Raw genomic sequence first — 16,084 nt, 5'->3', positions numbered from 1 at the left:
AACGACACAAACCTGTTACTGTGTCAAAGCCACTGAGGTCCCACCCTGTGTTTTAGTCAGTAGGTCACTTACAGATGCATCTCTCCATCCATCCATCCCTCCGTCCATCCCTCCGTCCATCCCTCCGTCCATGGGTCCACCTTCTCCCTCCCCACCACAGGTTTTTTTTCTGGAGTCTCCATGTGTAAATACCTTTTGATCCCTCCTCCCTCCCTCCTGCTCTCTCCCTCTCTCTCTGACTCCCCTCACCTCCGTCCGCTCTCCTTCTTTTATCAATGGCCCTCATTCATTCCCTCTCACCCTCTGCATGCCTATGTGGCCCCCACCACCAGCTCTCTACCCACCCATCCTCCCTCCTCTCCTCTCCTCTCTATTCATTCCTGTGATTTCTTTTTTTTTGGGGTTGTTTTTTTGCCTGTACCTTTCCACGGCCCTCACCTCCCCTCCCATGCAGCAGTTTCCTCAAACCGACGTGCGTACCAGACCTATCTCTGGCCTCCATCTTTGACTGGGTTTCTTTTTGGGGAGTTTTGGTATTTACATCTCGATCCAGATGTGGTTATTTCAGGTTTTGGCAAAATTTGTTTATAAGAAAAAAATGTCGGCACATTTATCACAATTCCAGGTATTTAATTGTTGTTTGGATGTTAATCTTTTCTGCTGTTTAACACAAAGGAGGTTTTTAATGTAGTGAATTTTTATAAATGTTTATAAAATCTGCTCCTCGTATATTTTTACTTCGTGGCTCAGAATAACCTCTTTCTGGTTCAAGCTATATCTCCAGTCTCTCTAATTGCCTTTTATTATTACAGCCATTATGAACCAAATTACCTCCCAACTGTGAGTAATTGTGCTAAATTGAGCAAATCTTGCAGCTCACCCATTCCCATATTTAACATCAAGAGGTAAAGAAGCTGCCTTCCAGCTCCCAAAGTAAGAATTGCTTAGTGTTGAAAGTTGGTAATGGAACACGTGTGCACAAGAGAAATGCTGAGAATGAGAGAGAGGGGAAAACACACACACACACACACACACACACACACACACACACACACACTCTCTGGTTAGTTTATCAAATATCAAAAGACGTGTGTACTTTGGCAGAACGATACTGTCTGCTCATATAGAAACGCTGTTATACATCAGTTGGCACGCACACTTCAGAGCTCGTGAACACTCACCCCACACAGAAAAACACACCCACCCCTGTGTACCCTCGCTGTACCTCCCCCCTCCCTCACCCTGCCCCTTCGTCACCCCTTGTCCTCCCTTCTCCTCCTCCTCCTCCTCTCCTGCCTATTTCAAGATATGTGGTTAACTGGGTGTGTTCGGTGGCCAGATTCAGAATCACAGACCCATTTACTGTCTAATTCTTTTTACCTGGTGTCTTTGCACACCTCCAGCAGCTTCACCACGCAGATTGTGTCTTCACCACGCATGGACACACGCACTTTGACCCCATTGTTAGTGCTGAGAGTATCAGTGCACTCCCTTTTCCGTTTCCTCCCAGGCGATCCCTCGCTCTGATCTATTTCAGTGTGTTGTGGCTAACAGGGTGTGTGTGCGTTTGCGGCCCTGCCCAGTAAAATACAGACTTTTCAAGGAAGTCAGCAATATAATATGGCCGCTTTATTGTAATTACAAGGTTCTTCTTTTGGAAATGGCACGCAGAGAGCTGCTGCCCACAGGCACATGCTGAGTCCGTCTCCAAGAGCTCGTGCCACCTCCCTCTGCCCCTCTGCGTGGACTCCCTTGCTTGCATCGACCCAGATGTTGGCATTGCCCCAGATGTTCCACACCAGACGGCGCTATCAGCTGGATACTAGTCCCCCTTTGACATGACAGCCCGTTGAGATTCCTGTGCTGTCAGATGATGGAGAGTCGGAGCTCAGTGTGGTGGGTGGCCATGTCTGATGCAGCTTCTCCACAGGGAAACCTTGTGGTCTCTGGGTTCTCACAACCCTGGAATTACTGCCCAGTGAATTAAAAGCTTTTATTAATTCAAACATGGCCGACATTGAAACTGAATAGTGTAATTGGAGGGTTCACGACGACGTGTTCCGCTGAGTTTCTTCTGGACGAGACAAGAGCACCTGTGTGTTGGTGTCCGATTATTTTACCTGCTAATGACACGTCAGCGGCTTCACCTCTCGGTGGTCACTGGGACGTGCTATGAGTCTGTTTGCTGCCATGCTGCTGGTGGTCATGGTCACTGGGAGCGTACGGGCCGCTCCTGCTCTTTGGACCTGTGGTGCCTCTACAATGTGGTCAGCAGATTGTGTGGATTTCACTGTTGCTATGGCAGCGACGTTTGATGCTGCACTTGCATTAATGTGTTTAAAGACATTAAAACTCCATTTGACAAGATTTTAAATCTAAATTCTTTCTGACAAAATAATAACTCTATGGACGTGCACATTTTTGATTCCATGAATAAAACTATACTTTTATATAGTCCCTTAGAAAACAAAGTGCTTCACCACGCAGCAGTTAAACCAAAAAAGTTATACAATTGTCAGATTAAAAGACAGTAGTTATGAATGTTCCAGAACCGAAAAGATTTAAGACTCTCAGATAAAAGTTTCTTGGGGGACATTAAATAAGTTATTGCTTCAGTCTACCTCATTTCTTCTTCTTGTATTTCTTCGTTCCAGAGCCTCGGACCCTGACTGTCACCTTCAGCTTTCAGCCTGGGGTCTGAGGCCGGTATCAGACCTCGGCTCGAGCATCTCAAGCTACAGGCTGGTGCTTTTGTTACTAAAATGTCAGATATGTAACAGGAAGAGGCCTTGAAGTGTCTAAAAAGCAATCAGCCAAATCTTAATATCAATTCTAGAGCAAATTAAGAGCCAGTGTAAAGAGGCTAACACTGAAGTGGTGTGATCTCGTCTCTTGGTTCTGGTTAAAAAACCTGCCAGTGGAGTTTTGTCTAGTTTGGAGTCGCCTGATAGATTTTTGGTAAAGACCCCAGACTGTAAATAAAGATGGACGATACGTCTCCACTTCCTCCCACTATCCAGAAATTAACACTAAAATATTTCTTATACAAACGCTGCCATCTTACACCAATGACTGGTCATTTGGAGCCAGGGCTTCCACAGGATGGAGCCACAGCATCCAGGGGCAAAGAGGTGCTAAAGTGCATTTCTGTCAGAGATTTCACTAACAGCCACGTTATATTGGTTCCTGACAGGAAATACAGCTTCATAAGTGTGAATTCTTTTTCCCAGTTTGCTCTGTAAGTCCCAACGTGGAGTTTGCTGCTTGAATCCATGTGACGTCCCACCACCGCTCACAGCAACGCACAATGAAGTCACAGAATCAGTTTGAGTACAGGTAGACACCTGCTGACGCACGAGGGTCAGAAGTTAGCGAGCGAGTCTCAGAAAAGTCGTCGGTCGGTGCAGGTTCATGTGTTTTGGGAGCGGAGCTTTGTTGAGGACGTATTGTTTTAAAGTGTAGCCTCCTCTAGGATTACCAACCCCAGCTTTAAAGCCAAGCTGAGTTCCTGCACATTCATGACTAACACTGGTCAGGCTCCAGCTCCTCCCACCCCACAACCATTAAACGTATAAATGATGGATGGACAGACATTTAATAAAAAAGACATTAAGAGCAGATCAAATATTTTTGAGAGGTAAAGCAAAATCAGATTGATATGTGATAAGAATCGTGTTACTTCTCGAAAAGCATTTAAATGCTCTCAATCCAGATATCTGCAGTCTGTGGAATAAAAAAAAAAATGTCTGTAATAAAATAAATTTCTGTAATAAACAAATGTACATACACACAAAAAATACAAATATTGATAATAATGATAAATATGCATAAAAATACAAAGTCACAGACCGGTGCACCACTTTCTGTTGTGTGCAGGATGAAACCACGGACACAACAAAAGTGGAGATTACAATCTTTAAATGTAGGCGTTTGCGTGAATATAAATCGCAGACACACACACACACATACCACAGATGTCTCGTGGGGTGTCTCTTTTTACAGCCTGTGGCATCTACTTTCAGATTAGAAACCAAACAGCCTGTCCTCAAAAAGAAAAAAGCACACTCGATCCAGTGTGTCCAGACAGAAACATGAAAACCCAGAGCTGCCGCACTGAGGGAGCGTTTCCTGGACTTTCTGATTTAGTACCAATGCCCTCAAAGAGAAAATAACAGCTCTGTGAAGAGACTGTGTACAAACCTGCAAACAGAGGAAAACAACTCCCAGCTGAGCTTTTGAATTCTGCTTTATAGTGTTTATTCTCCATTTTATCACATTAAATGCATCAATATTTGTGTTGCTCTCTGCTTTCTGATCTTTTCAGCTTTTCTGTTGAACCCTCTATCTTACTTCTGTTTCTTTTTACTCCCTCTACAATCCGAGATCATAAAATTCTATATTTTCTTTTTGGTTTTACATATAGTACATATATATATATAGCTATACAAACTACCCTCCCCTGGTTTTGCTGGATGCACTTTAGTTGCTGGTTTCACTTGATCACACAGCGGCCGCTCCTTCTCATTCTGTTTACATCTAAGCTCACCGCTGTAGTTTCTTATGAGAGCTCAGGACCATTTTCTCCTTCTGGCCGCCTCGGATGAAAACTCGCAGGCTGCGTGTTACAGCCGAACAGAACCTGAAACATGTCCATCGTAACTGAGGCGTGTCCCTTTTTTCTTCGTCTGGAATTTAGCATCATCTAGACATGGTTCTCTGAGGAGGGAGATGTTGGAGTCCGACATCTTTAATTAGCCATAAAACTATTTTTTTAAAATCACAAAACGAGTCAAAAGAAGCATCGACACGATCACAAACCTGGTACCATGCTGTATGATACAGTACATTAGTTCAACCGATTTAAGATGAGTATGATATATAGCTCATATCATTAAATTTGGCCCTAATAATTTGGATTGAAAAGCCTCCGTATTGTATCATATCTTCATATCATATATTGTATCATATCGTAACTTATTCTATCTTCGTATTATATCTTCTAATCGTATCGTATCTTCATAATGTTTCATATCGTATTCTATCTTCTTCTCGTCTCTCCTTGTCATATCTTATTGTATCGTCATCTTATGATGAATCTTGAGTAATATGCAGCGACACATCTGAATCTATTCAGTCAATTGGATTAAAGCTACTACGTAAACGCTGCTATTTGTTATGTCACATTTATGAATATTTTATTCACCTGTACTTGTGCGTTTTTGCCTGTTGCTGCGAAGACTTACAAAGAATGATGGTGAGGGAGAAATGCCACAGAATGCTAACACATCCCCTTATTTCCCCTCAGAGAATGGAAATGAAAGAGGGAGTGAGAAAGAGCGAGAGCTGCAGAGCGTCGAGGGATGATTACGGTTAATTACTGCTTTGTGACTTATGTGAAGTCTGCGTTCAAAGAAAGTGACTAACCGTGGCTGTGTGAGTGCACAGGCGTTTAGAAGGCAGACGGCTGGGCACGGGGGACAGGTCTGATGCTGCTAAGTGTTTATGACAGGTGGGGAAATGAAAGCGACTTTGAAATGATGAAAGGAATGTCTCTTTGAGATTACGGCTAAAGTAGCTTTACAGTTTATGTCTCGTACCAAGCACCCAATATAACCAGGGGCTTGAAAACTTAGACTAAACTTTATTTGGCAGAAAATATGGTGTCTGTTTTTTTTCCCACGAAAGGATTCATGACCGCGACATATTTCACGGTTCTCAAAATACAGAATATAAAAAACACCTGTTTACAAAACACATGCATTTATCACTGTGTCATAAATCATCCATTTCTTCATTTAGGATGAAAACAGGTCATTTTTTCCACAGTTTAAACTTCAGTCTTGCACCAGTTGCTTGTTATCAACCTCTTGCTTGTTCTTTCATGATCTGTTTTATTTATGTGTTTATGATTTATATTACCAAGGTACGTAACTTTACTTTTCTTAGGTATTTGAAATCCTGGAATGTCTTTAATTGTATCGTGTACGTTTCCCCCCAAAACAAGTGAAATTTATGGCACTCACCAAAAATGTGTGTGTGGTTTGCCTCCTTGTAATTAGACATTTTCACTGTGTGATCACATCAATCAGGATCCATCACATTAGGTCACTGTTTATTTCCAAATGGGAGATGGTAGAAGTTGATTTCAAGTTCACAGTGATTCGTTTATCTTTTTTATGTCTCTCTCTCTCTCTCTCTCTCTCTCTCTCTCTCTCTCTCTCTCTCTCTCTCTCTCTCTCTCTCCACTGCACCTGAGCTGATGCTGCAAAACAAGGCCACGTGGGACTGACCAATGAGAGCCGGAGGAGAGCCACGAAGGCTTGGATGAAAGGGGCGTGGTGAGTGGAGCGGACAGCAGCGTGATTGGCTGGACGCGCACTCTCCTGCTGCTGCTCAGCTCATCTGTGCGTGTGTCTGCTGTCTAACATTCACCTGAACGATCCTTCGTGGTTTATAAATCCAGTCTTTACGCAGCGCAGATACAAAGACGTGAAAGGTGGAAGTGGAGAAGATAAAGAGAAATAATCTATAATCATCCTTCATCAGCTTTTCACTGAGTGAGCAACATGAAACCTGCTGCTCACACAACGTCATGTGTGTGTGTGTGTGTGTGTTGTGTGTGTGTGTGTGTGTGTGTGTGTGTGTGTGTGTGTGTGTGTGTGTGAGGTGACATATTTGTATGAGCTTATCATTAAAACAGTGCGCGCTCTCACACGCCCCTCCACAACGTAGATCTGCGCGCAATTACGCACGCCCCCATTTTGCCATTCTCTCTCTCTCTCGCTCCCCTTTTGCCACTCATTCACTCTCTCTCTCTCTCTCTCCACGCACACACACACATACACACACGCTCTCGCTCTACGTGGGAGAAAGTAAAGAAGGGGAGAGGGAAAGAGAGAGAAGGGAGAGAGAGCGTGATTCCAGGTCTCTCTCTGCGGCTCTCTCCACTTTGGGTACTCGTACCCAATCTGACTCAATGGGGCTTTAGCACTAAGGGGTTACACGTTAAAATAAAAGATATTTATTCACCCCGAACCCCTTTTGTAGGTTTCGTGCACTAACGTAGACAGACAGGTAACTCATTAAGGAGAGCAGAGGTAGAGACGTGCCTTTTTGTCCGTTGCCTCGCAGAAGGTTCAGTCGGGTCCCTCTCGTCGGCTGACTTTCTGTGAGAGGATAACTTCCACCATATCCTGCATTTACAGCTCAACCAGGCCGGCAAACCACTGCAGCACTATGGATATTGGAGCTTGTCCCTTACGGAAGAAACGGAGACCATGGCGCATGGACTTCTCATCCTTCGCCTTGGTGACCGTGGCGCTCGCTGTGTGCCAAACGACCGTGGTCCGGGCAGGTAAGAACCCAGTTATGATGTTTTAAAATGAGACTTCGGATCAGCAACACCTTTAGTGTTTTTGTCCTCATTCTTACTCAGATGAAGCGTGTGCGTAAATGCACATCTCATCCAGTGCGCACCTGATTTTCACTGCTCCAATAACAGCTGCTCCACAGAGTCATCATCTCTGAAGTGTATTTGTTAAAAAGTAACGTGCATGTTTAGAGGTTTTCTACTTTCTACACTTGCAGTTTGGCGACGTTCGTCTTTTTCCTGGTAATTTTGACAGATACTTATTGAGAAAAGAAAAGTGATGAAACGTCCATCCGCTTAAAAACCAAACAAAGAAAATAATGACACGAGAGTCATTTGTTGTTGGTTTGAAAAAAAAGTTTTTCTCTGCGGGAATCTTGTCATCCTTGACATACCATGTCCGATAATGGATGTTACGCACTGTCCTTATCAATCTATGATCAGGGAGACGTTATAAAAATGATTTACTTCACTTTTTGCTGAAAAGAAAACATGTCAACACATTGTTAGGTTTCAAATAAGAGTTGTTTTGTCATCATTCCTCCTCCTGTATCTCCCTCTGTGCGTGTGTGTGCGTGCACCGTGCTGACAGGTGTCATCTCCCCACGATGCTCAAACATCTCAAACATCCAGATGCTTTCTTGGTCATTTTGCCTCATGTTGACTTTGCTTATGAATAAACTCAATTCCATTATTACACAGAGATGTATACAGACAGGATTGAGTTTATTAGCTTATGGTAGTCACGTCTGCGCCCCCCCCCCCCATCGGAGGGTTCATGGGGTAAGATGGTGCAAAGAGCTGCTCCAGTCTCTCATGGGGAGTTTGTCAGATAAGGATCAGGTTTATGATTTTACTTTTAAATTTCTCCATTGCAAATGTCTGCCTGTGAGTCAAGTGAGCTGTGGATAGAGAGTGTGAGGTGTTTACCAGTTCAGCCTGTGCATCCGTCACTGCCCCTGGTTCCACTGGGAGGAGGAATGTCTGCATCCCATTCGGGATATTGAACGGAAACTTGATTTTGCATTTGTCCTGAGAAGATAAAACAGGCTTGTTTGTTTCAATCATAGTTTAATCTTAGAAGAAGTATCTGCACATCAGGACACATTTGCTTTCAGGATATTTCTTGCAGAGTTTTATAGAACCCCCCCACCCCCCACCCCACCTGCACTGCTGGACAGTAGATGGCCTGAGAAGAATGATCTGTAATGTGCTGAAGTTCCCTGACGAACCACCAGGGGTCTGCAGTTATTTTTAAACACAGAGAATGCATTGATTCACCTGATTCCAGATCAGTTCACATCTGAGACTTTTACGCGCAGTGACACGCGGCACCACCGTGGGCAGATATTAACGTAAAGATCAAACTTGTGATTAAAATTGTAATGTTTGAATTTTACATGTTTTCAGGCTTTAATTTGATCTAATTATTTGACGAACCTTTGGAGATGAGCAGGTCTGAAGCTTGTTGGTAATTAAATGTTAAAAGTTCTGTATTTATGTAATTGTATCATTCACAGAAACTCCAAAGTAGGTTTAGTTTACCTTAAGTTAAATTAGCGTTAGAAGTTTCTGTGCGTCAGAGCTCGTGGGGACAGTTGGAGCAGCTCAGGGACCACTGGGGCTTCTGGATCTCAAGCTGCCCTCCGGTCTGTGTTCTTTGGCCCCAACTCCAGATCGCAAGAGGCGGTTGCACCGTCCCGTCGTCTCCCGTGTGTATTTTGGAGGTGGAAGCCGGAGACATTTCTTGCTTTCTATGAATAGGTTATTATGCGGCGGAGCAGCTCGCTCGCAGGGGTTTGGGAGTGAAAGCGGTTAGTGTGTCCGCGTTAATGTGTGCTTTGTACAGTTGTGTTTGTGTATATGCGTCTGTGCGCTCTGGATGTTTTCTCTCCCAGCTCAGGGTGTGGAAACGTAATTCAGTGTGAATGTGCCTCTGTGTGCAGCAGCTCCTGCAGCCTGCTGTCATCTGATGCTCACAGAGCTGCTGTGCGCGCGCAGGTGCTCGTATAGTTAAGGTTTTGTTGATCATATGACCTGGATCGTGTCAGAGTGACGGAAGTAAAACCCTCTTTTCACCTGGAAGCACGTGTTCATGCTTTTTTGTGCACGTAGCGTCCCTACGCAAAATGGATCACAGCATGCGCAAAGTTGGCCAGACGCGCGTTCCTGTACGCGCAGTGTGGTGCAGCAGCAGATGTTGGTGCAAACTATAACAGCGCCCCACCCAGGCAGTGAAAGACCGATTTAGAGAAGAGAGAGTTCAGAAGCCTTCACGTCTGTCCTCCCTTCTTCACTGAGAGAATGAAGGGAGGAGGAGCAGGATGGATGGATGAGTGGATGGATGATAGTGATGATGATGATGGATGAGATGATGATGGATGATGGATGGATGGATGATGATGATGTGATGGATGATGGATGATGGATGATGGATAGTTGGATGGATGGATGGTTGGCTGGATGGATGGATGGATGGATGGATGGATGGATGGATGGATGGATGGATGGACGGATGGATGGATGGATGGATGGATGGATGGATGGATGAGAGACCAGTGGGCCTCCAGACGCATGAAAGACGAGTTTTGTTCAAATCAGGAGAAAATCACAGGGCAATATTTTCTTGACATGGATGTTCCCCAACCTCATTTCAAAGCTGAGCTCCTCAAAGGCCAGTCTGTCTCAGTGTGGCTAAACATAACATAACCCATGGTCTCTCTCTCTCTCTCTCTCTCTCTCTCTCTCTCTCTCTCTCTCTCTCTCTCTCTCTCTCTCTCTCTCTCCCTCTCTCTCTGTTGGTGAATGGAGCTACTATACGTGGTGGCAGAGCTCAGGCCTTTGACAGCTCACTCTGTGACTGTATGGAAGTGTGTGGTATTTCAGGCTCCTGCTGATCACATGTCTGGAAGCTTTAACTTGTCCTCTCGATTTTTCCTCTGCCTCGTCATCATTTTCCCTCTGTCCCTCTGTCCCTCTGTCCCTCTGTCCCTCTGTCCCTAGGTCCACATCATTCTCTCTCCACCTTTATATATTTCGTCCAGGTTAATGTTACCAATTTTATTAATTCTTTACTTACTAGAAAGGATGACCTACTCATTAAGTCCAAATAAATGCTCAAAACAAAAAGAAACATCCCTGCACACTGTCACTACACTAACATGATCTGTTCTGAGCATTTACCAATAAGATTTTACCTCTTTTTCATTTGCATCTCTTCTGCAACATTAGACTTTGTTGATGCAGAAAACCCTTGTTAAGCACCAAGTGCATTAGGTGCTTTCAGTTTGAACTGAGACCTGAGCTGAGCCTCTCAGACAGACCTCACTCTTATCTGCTCCCAGATTCCACCTTCTTTGTTAACAAGCAGCTGAACCCGACACTTAAGCCTGTGTAATGTAAGGCTGCTGCTCTCGTGCTGAATTAAAACCTTCGGAGGACAAGTTGCATGGGAGGCTTAGCTCAGGGCAAAATCCCCAATTTCTCCCTGGACTGTTTTAACTAACTCTTGGTGACGTGATTCATCTCCACCAGTTTACAGACGATTAACAAAGTGAAAAGTGAGAGTGAACAAGGAGAAAGTTTCCTCCTTCTCTCCCTGAACGTCTGTTCTCTGTAACTCTGGTGAGTGGGTTCCATCTCCTGTGAGAAGAACTGACTGAGAGTCAGCTTCAACTGTCACAATCAGCTCCAGTTGAAGAGTGAAGCTGAACTGAGATCAGTTAAAAAGACTCAGAAGTTATTAAAAACCAGAGTTTATCTCCAATATTCAGCAGGAAACGGTTAAAATATGAAGAATGAAAGAAGTTTTGGTGGATTTGTTACAGCAGCAGCTCTTCAGGTTCAGGAAGCAGAGGATCATGGGTAATATCCAGCGTTCATCGCACATAAGCGTCTCCACATGTGGCTGCAGAGGGCGCTGCTGCTCAGTAAAAGTTACACAGTGTTGCTTTAACTCCTCGTTTTCTGAGCCGCTACTCAGAACGGTGGAGAGACGTAGGAACCTTTTCGTTAATGTTCTCGTATTCACTTTCTCACTGACCTCAACCACTGAAGCAAAATCTCATCACTTGCACCGACAGATAAGAGGCAGGCGGTGGTTGAAAGAGAAAGAAACACACACAGTCAAAGCTTAGACACACATATAGTAAACACGTCTGCCGTTCTCAGGCTGAACCACATCAGCTCTGCAGCCCGAAGGGAACAGCGAGAGCAGAAGATAGCTCCTCTGCTTTTCCTCGGTTTGGTACGTGATGATTTTGTGGTTTGTGTGTGAGCGCGGTTTGGCGTCCATCCTCGGAGACGTTCTGTTTTAGCAGGAGATGAACAAGGACGGCAGGAGAGTGTGCCAACTTTATAATGACAGGCTGTCTGTATAGGATGCTATTCCTAGTCACTGTTATTTTGCTGCTTCTAGGAAGTCGGTGCAGGAGGGTGTGGAGAGCAGCTGTGTGATTTTACATGTAATGTTAATGTACATCTCTTTTCCAGACATCGGTGCAGTCTATCCATTGGAAAATTGTTTTAAATGTTGTTGGGCTCAGACTGGGTTGAGTGGAAAGATCTAGAGGAAGTTTTAAAATATAGAAAACATTGAATAAACCTCTCCTTGCTTTTTCACAATTTCTTTTCACCTATCTGAGAGGCACAAATTCTCAATTTACTGATTTAAATTTATGCAGCAGATATGGAAAACGCCCGACCTAATTGCATCCACAATGCACAGTGCTCTTAACCTGCATTTTGATTATCAAATGCAATTGAAGTGCACTTGTGTTTGCAGCATTAGTGCAGAAACAGAAACAGTTATGGAGCACATGATTTCTAGTATTTAATACCTGTTTTTTTTACTCCATATAGTTTTCAGTCATTTCATTTTGAATCTATCTGGAAATGTTCAGGAGCGTTTAATGACCTGAAACGTCTGAGTCCTGATGGAGAAACGCCCCCGAGCGAGCGTTACAGTCTCATCACAGTCACCTGCCTCCTCACACGGGTTTTTACAGGTAAATTACAGCTGTAAAGATCCGCAGAATGCAGGGTAGATTCTGATGTGGGGATTTCCACAGCCAAAAGGTCTTTGCTATAAACAGTGATGATGATTATAAACGTAATCCTGAGCCCACTGCTGTTACACTTGTCTTCATTATAAGTCTGACTTGGCTAGACTGTGGTGTGACGAGAGTTCAGGCACCAACAATAACTGTTATTAAAGATGTCTAACTTAATTCAGTATAAATATATTGGCTGTACACTAATACAAATCTGTTTAAAGTTCATTTAAATGTCAGAATTAAAAAAACTGAGATGGATGTATGATGATTTAATGCAGTAAATATACTATCTGCAAGTTTCAGGAAAAAATTGTGTTTATTCTGCATCAGATTGTAGTAGAAGAAAAAAAATATACAAGTATTTCTTGTTTATGACTGTGTAACGTTGTCTGTGTGTGGTGGCAGTAACTCTTGCTTTTTCTGTGTAATTGTTCAACAAGAGCTTTTCCTTCAGTGTGATTCACAGACTTTGTTTTTGGGTTAGTCAGGTTTTGTTAGTTAAATGCCGTCAGAGCTGAACTGTGAAGTCTGGAGGTTAGAGATCCATCAGGTTTCTAATTTGTGCCCTCGCTCACTGTCTGTGAGCCTCTGACTGTCTCCTGCCTCTTGCGGTGTCAGGATCCACCCTCGGATCCAAACTAAGACTGTGGCCGGCCCCTGAAACCGCATGGAGCTGCAGCACGATACGCGCTGGCACCTGCGTCGGTGCTGACACACACCACATGATGGTGCACATAGGACAGAGAGGACTTGAGCAATATATAGGGATTGTTACCCAGAAACCACACTAGGCTGCGCTACAGTAAACGTTGGTGCTGAGCTGCAGCGACAAATATAATGAATGGACTGTGAAATCTAAAAACAACAGATGAAGGGCAGCCAATCACTTCAATATGAATAATTCACTTCATATTAAGATTGTTTGGCCACATTAGGAGGATTATGATGAAGTTCTTCAGGTGAGGGAGATGATAGCAGGCTCGTCGTTCCTCTGCCTCCAGACCTTCAGCTTAGAAATGTCAAAATAACCTGAGCTGAAAATGATAAATCCAATTTAAATTCTGATAAATAGACACAAGAACACATGAAGTACAGAGACAACCTGGAGGGATCCCACATTAGAGAAATGCTGGGAGGGATCACATCACACATCACAAAGGAATATCCCAGGGGTCTAACAACACAGAGGAAACAACTGATGTGGTTTAAAAGAGATGGAGAAGAGACTGGAACATCTGAAATAAATCAAACTTTAAGGTATGAAATGTGTAGCCACTTGTTTACTTGCAGGGTGCACTAACAGAATCAGTTTCAACCTGAGGTTCCTCATGTTCCACGTTCTCTTCAGCAAACTCTTTATCACGTGCTCTGATCCAGAAAGACAAATCTGAAGTTTTATTTCTCATCATTGATCGAACTGCCTCATCGTTGTTTTGTGTAGGAAAGAGATAAGTTGCAGCTCAGTCGGATTTTAACTTTCGTTCATGTCATAAATCTGCATTATGCTTTTCAAATAACTTAAATAACTATAAACATAATTTTATGTTGTAGAAATAATGTGAATTCCACTGATCCCTTTTTACAGCGTGGGTACAGAATGTATTTTCTGTCTGTGCACACAAGGCATTATAAATAAACCTAACTATAGAGGTCCAGGTTGCAAATTACAACCTGCAGTCGGGGCTGTGCACACACTCCGAGACGCCGTGGGCAGCTGGAACAACTGCAGTTTAGTTTATGGTCAGTTTTCAAATAGAGCTGTGTGTGTGTGTGTGTGTGTGTGTGTGTGTGTGTGTGTGTGTGTGTGTGTGTGTGTGTGTGTGTGTGTGTTTCTCCGCGGTCAATATTGCACGTCCCTCTCTCTCTCTCTGAGTCTGACAACGTGGTCGTTGTGTAAAGGTGAGAGGTGAGGGGTCAACGTGTCAGCTGGAGTGTGTGTCTGGTATTTGACACAGCTGCACCAAAGGAGGAAAGGGCACAGACACACACACACACACACACACACACACACACACACACACACACACACACATTTACATTAAAGTTACACAGAGCATCAGAGGCAGAAAGAGGTAACTATAGAGGCGTGTGTGTGTGTGTGCACGCCTGTCACCAAGTTAATTCAATCTGTTGTGGCTCCATCTAGTGGCGGCTGAGAGGAACCGAACTAACTCCATCAGTTAGTAGCAGCTCACCTGAGCATCACATGTGTTTCCCATCAGGTTGTAATGGGCTGGTTTTCTGTGTGTTCGCTCACTTGTGGCTGTGAGTGGGTTTGGGAGTGAAACAGTGACAGGACTGTTTCAGGCCTCGTGAAAACAAAATACATCCACACCATAGTACAGAGCTCCATTATACAGCTCACAGCGTATAGTTAGTGTGTGTGTGTTTCTCGTGGTGATGTGCGATCGAAGGATTAAACAACTGGGCTGAAGAGAAGTAGAATAAATAAAATAAGAAGTTATCTCAGATTTCATTGAGTATCCAACTTGTACTGTGCTGCCACATTCTGGTCCCAGCTTCAAAGCACTGCAGAGACTTCTCACTGAAACTCACTGACCTCTGCCAAGGGCCAATCCTCCCCTTAGAGTCAATGAAGCTGCATTTCTCACACTCACGGATATCAGTTCACTAAAGATGCCTGATGGGGTTTTTTCCATCAAGATCCATGAATTATTCTCTGGGAAATCAGTGAAAATGTCCAAAAATATCCTGTGTGGCAATTTGAAAGAAAGTGATTCCTGGATCCGTCCCCTGCTCCGGGTCCGCTTCCTTCCACCAAGTTTCCTGGAACTGATCAGCTGCTGCTGCCGGTTCCTTGGTCGAGGCTGAGAGTTCTGTCGACATATTTAAAACTAGACTGAAGACCCTCGTGTTGTCTCAGGCTTTTCAGTGTCCTTAAGTTGTTCTTATCCACATCATAGCATTTTAATTTAATTTTACTCTTTTCTTGTATTTCGAACTGTATCTTCTTTTATTTTATAGATATTTGGTCAACCACACATATTTTTAAATGAGGTTTAATAAAGGAGAGAGGATTATAGTTTATGCAATTTATGATGACTCACATCAGTATAAGGTAGACGAGGCGTCACTGGTTCTTCTCCAGTGCAGCTGTCACTGGGTATAACTGTACGTGCTACTGTAATCTTCACCTACAGCACAAGGCTGGAACCTCCCTCACGTGCCTGTGAGCCGTTTCCTGTCTTAACGACAGCAGTGTAATTGGGCAGCGCTCACTTCAAAAGGCTGCAGCCATCTGTGAGCGTTTATGTTGAGAAAGACCGATGGAGCGAGAGAGAAAGTGAGAGAAGAAAGAGAGTTTGTGCCTCGCTGCAGTTTGTTTTCATACCTTGTCTAGTTTCATATTTGCAGCTCCTCGTCTCGTGAGGTGTGTGGCTGCACTTCTCTCGGCCTGGGCCGTGTGTGTGTGTGTGTGTGTGTTATTTTTGTGGGTGTGTTTTTGTCGTGATTGTGGTCCTCCAGGCAGGAAGGGCCCCGGCTGCAGATGTGAGCTGGTCAGGCAGCAGAGAACAGAGCGGCACATTGTGCTGGACGTACTGGGGGAGCTCGGGCTGCAATCTGATCCAATATCCTGCCATCACAGAACCATGCTGTCTACTGTCACTGCCTGATCCCCCCCCAAAAAACACACACACAC

The 16,084-nt window shown here is 44.0% G+C and overlaps 1 protein-coding gene across 4 annotated transcripts in view; it reads left to right on the top strand.

The window, feature by feature from the left end:
- Positions 1 to 6,809: 6,809 nt before the first annotated feature.
- Positions 6,810 to 16,084, top strand: part of col11a2 (collagen, type XI, alpha 2) — a 42,753-nt gene continuing 33,478 nt past the window's right edge. For 2 of the 4 annotated variants that reach the window (XM_047344140.1, XM_035182551.2), the window contains exon 1: positions 6,810 to 7,354. In XM_047344140.1, the coding sequence (XP_047200096.1) occupies positions 7,237 to 7,354 (118 nt within the window). In that variant the 5' untranslated portion in view covers positions 6,810 to 7,236. The remainder of the gene's footprint in view (positions 7,355 to 16,084) is intronic. The other 2 variants (XM_035182554.2, XM_035182553.2) reach the window with 1 other exon arrangement.

Source organism: Hippoglossus stenolepis, chromosome 17 (genome assembly GCF_022539355.2).
Source record: "Hippoglossus stenolepis isolate QCI-W04-F060 chromosome 17, HSTE1.2, whole genome shotgun sequence".
NCBI lineage: Eukaryota > Metazoa > Chordata > Actinopteri > Pleuronectiformes > Pleuronectidae > Hippoglossus > Hippoglossus stenolepis.
This window is presented reverse-complemented; position numbering and strand designations above follow the sequence as displayed.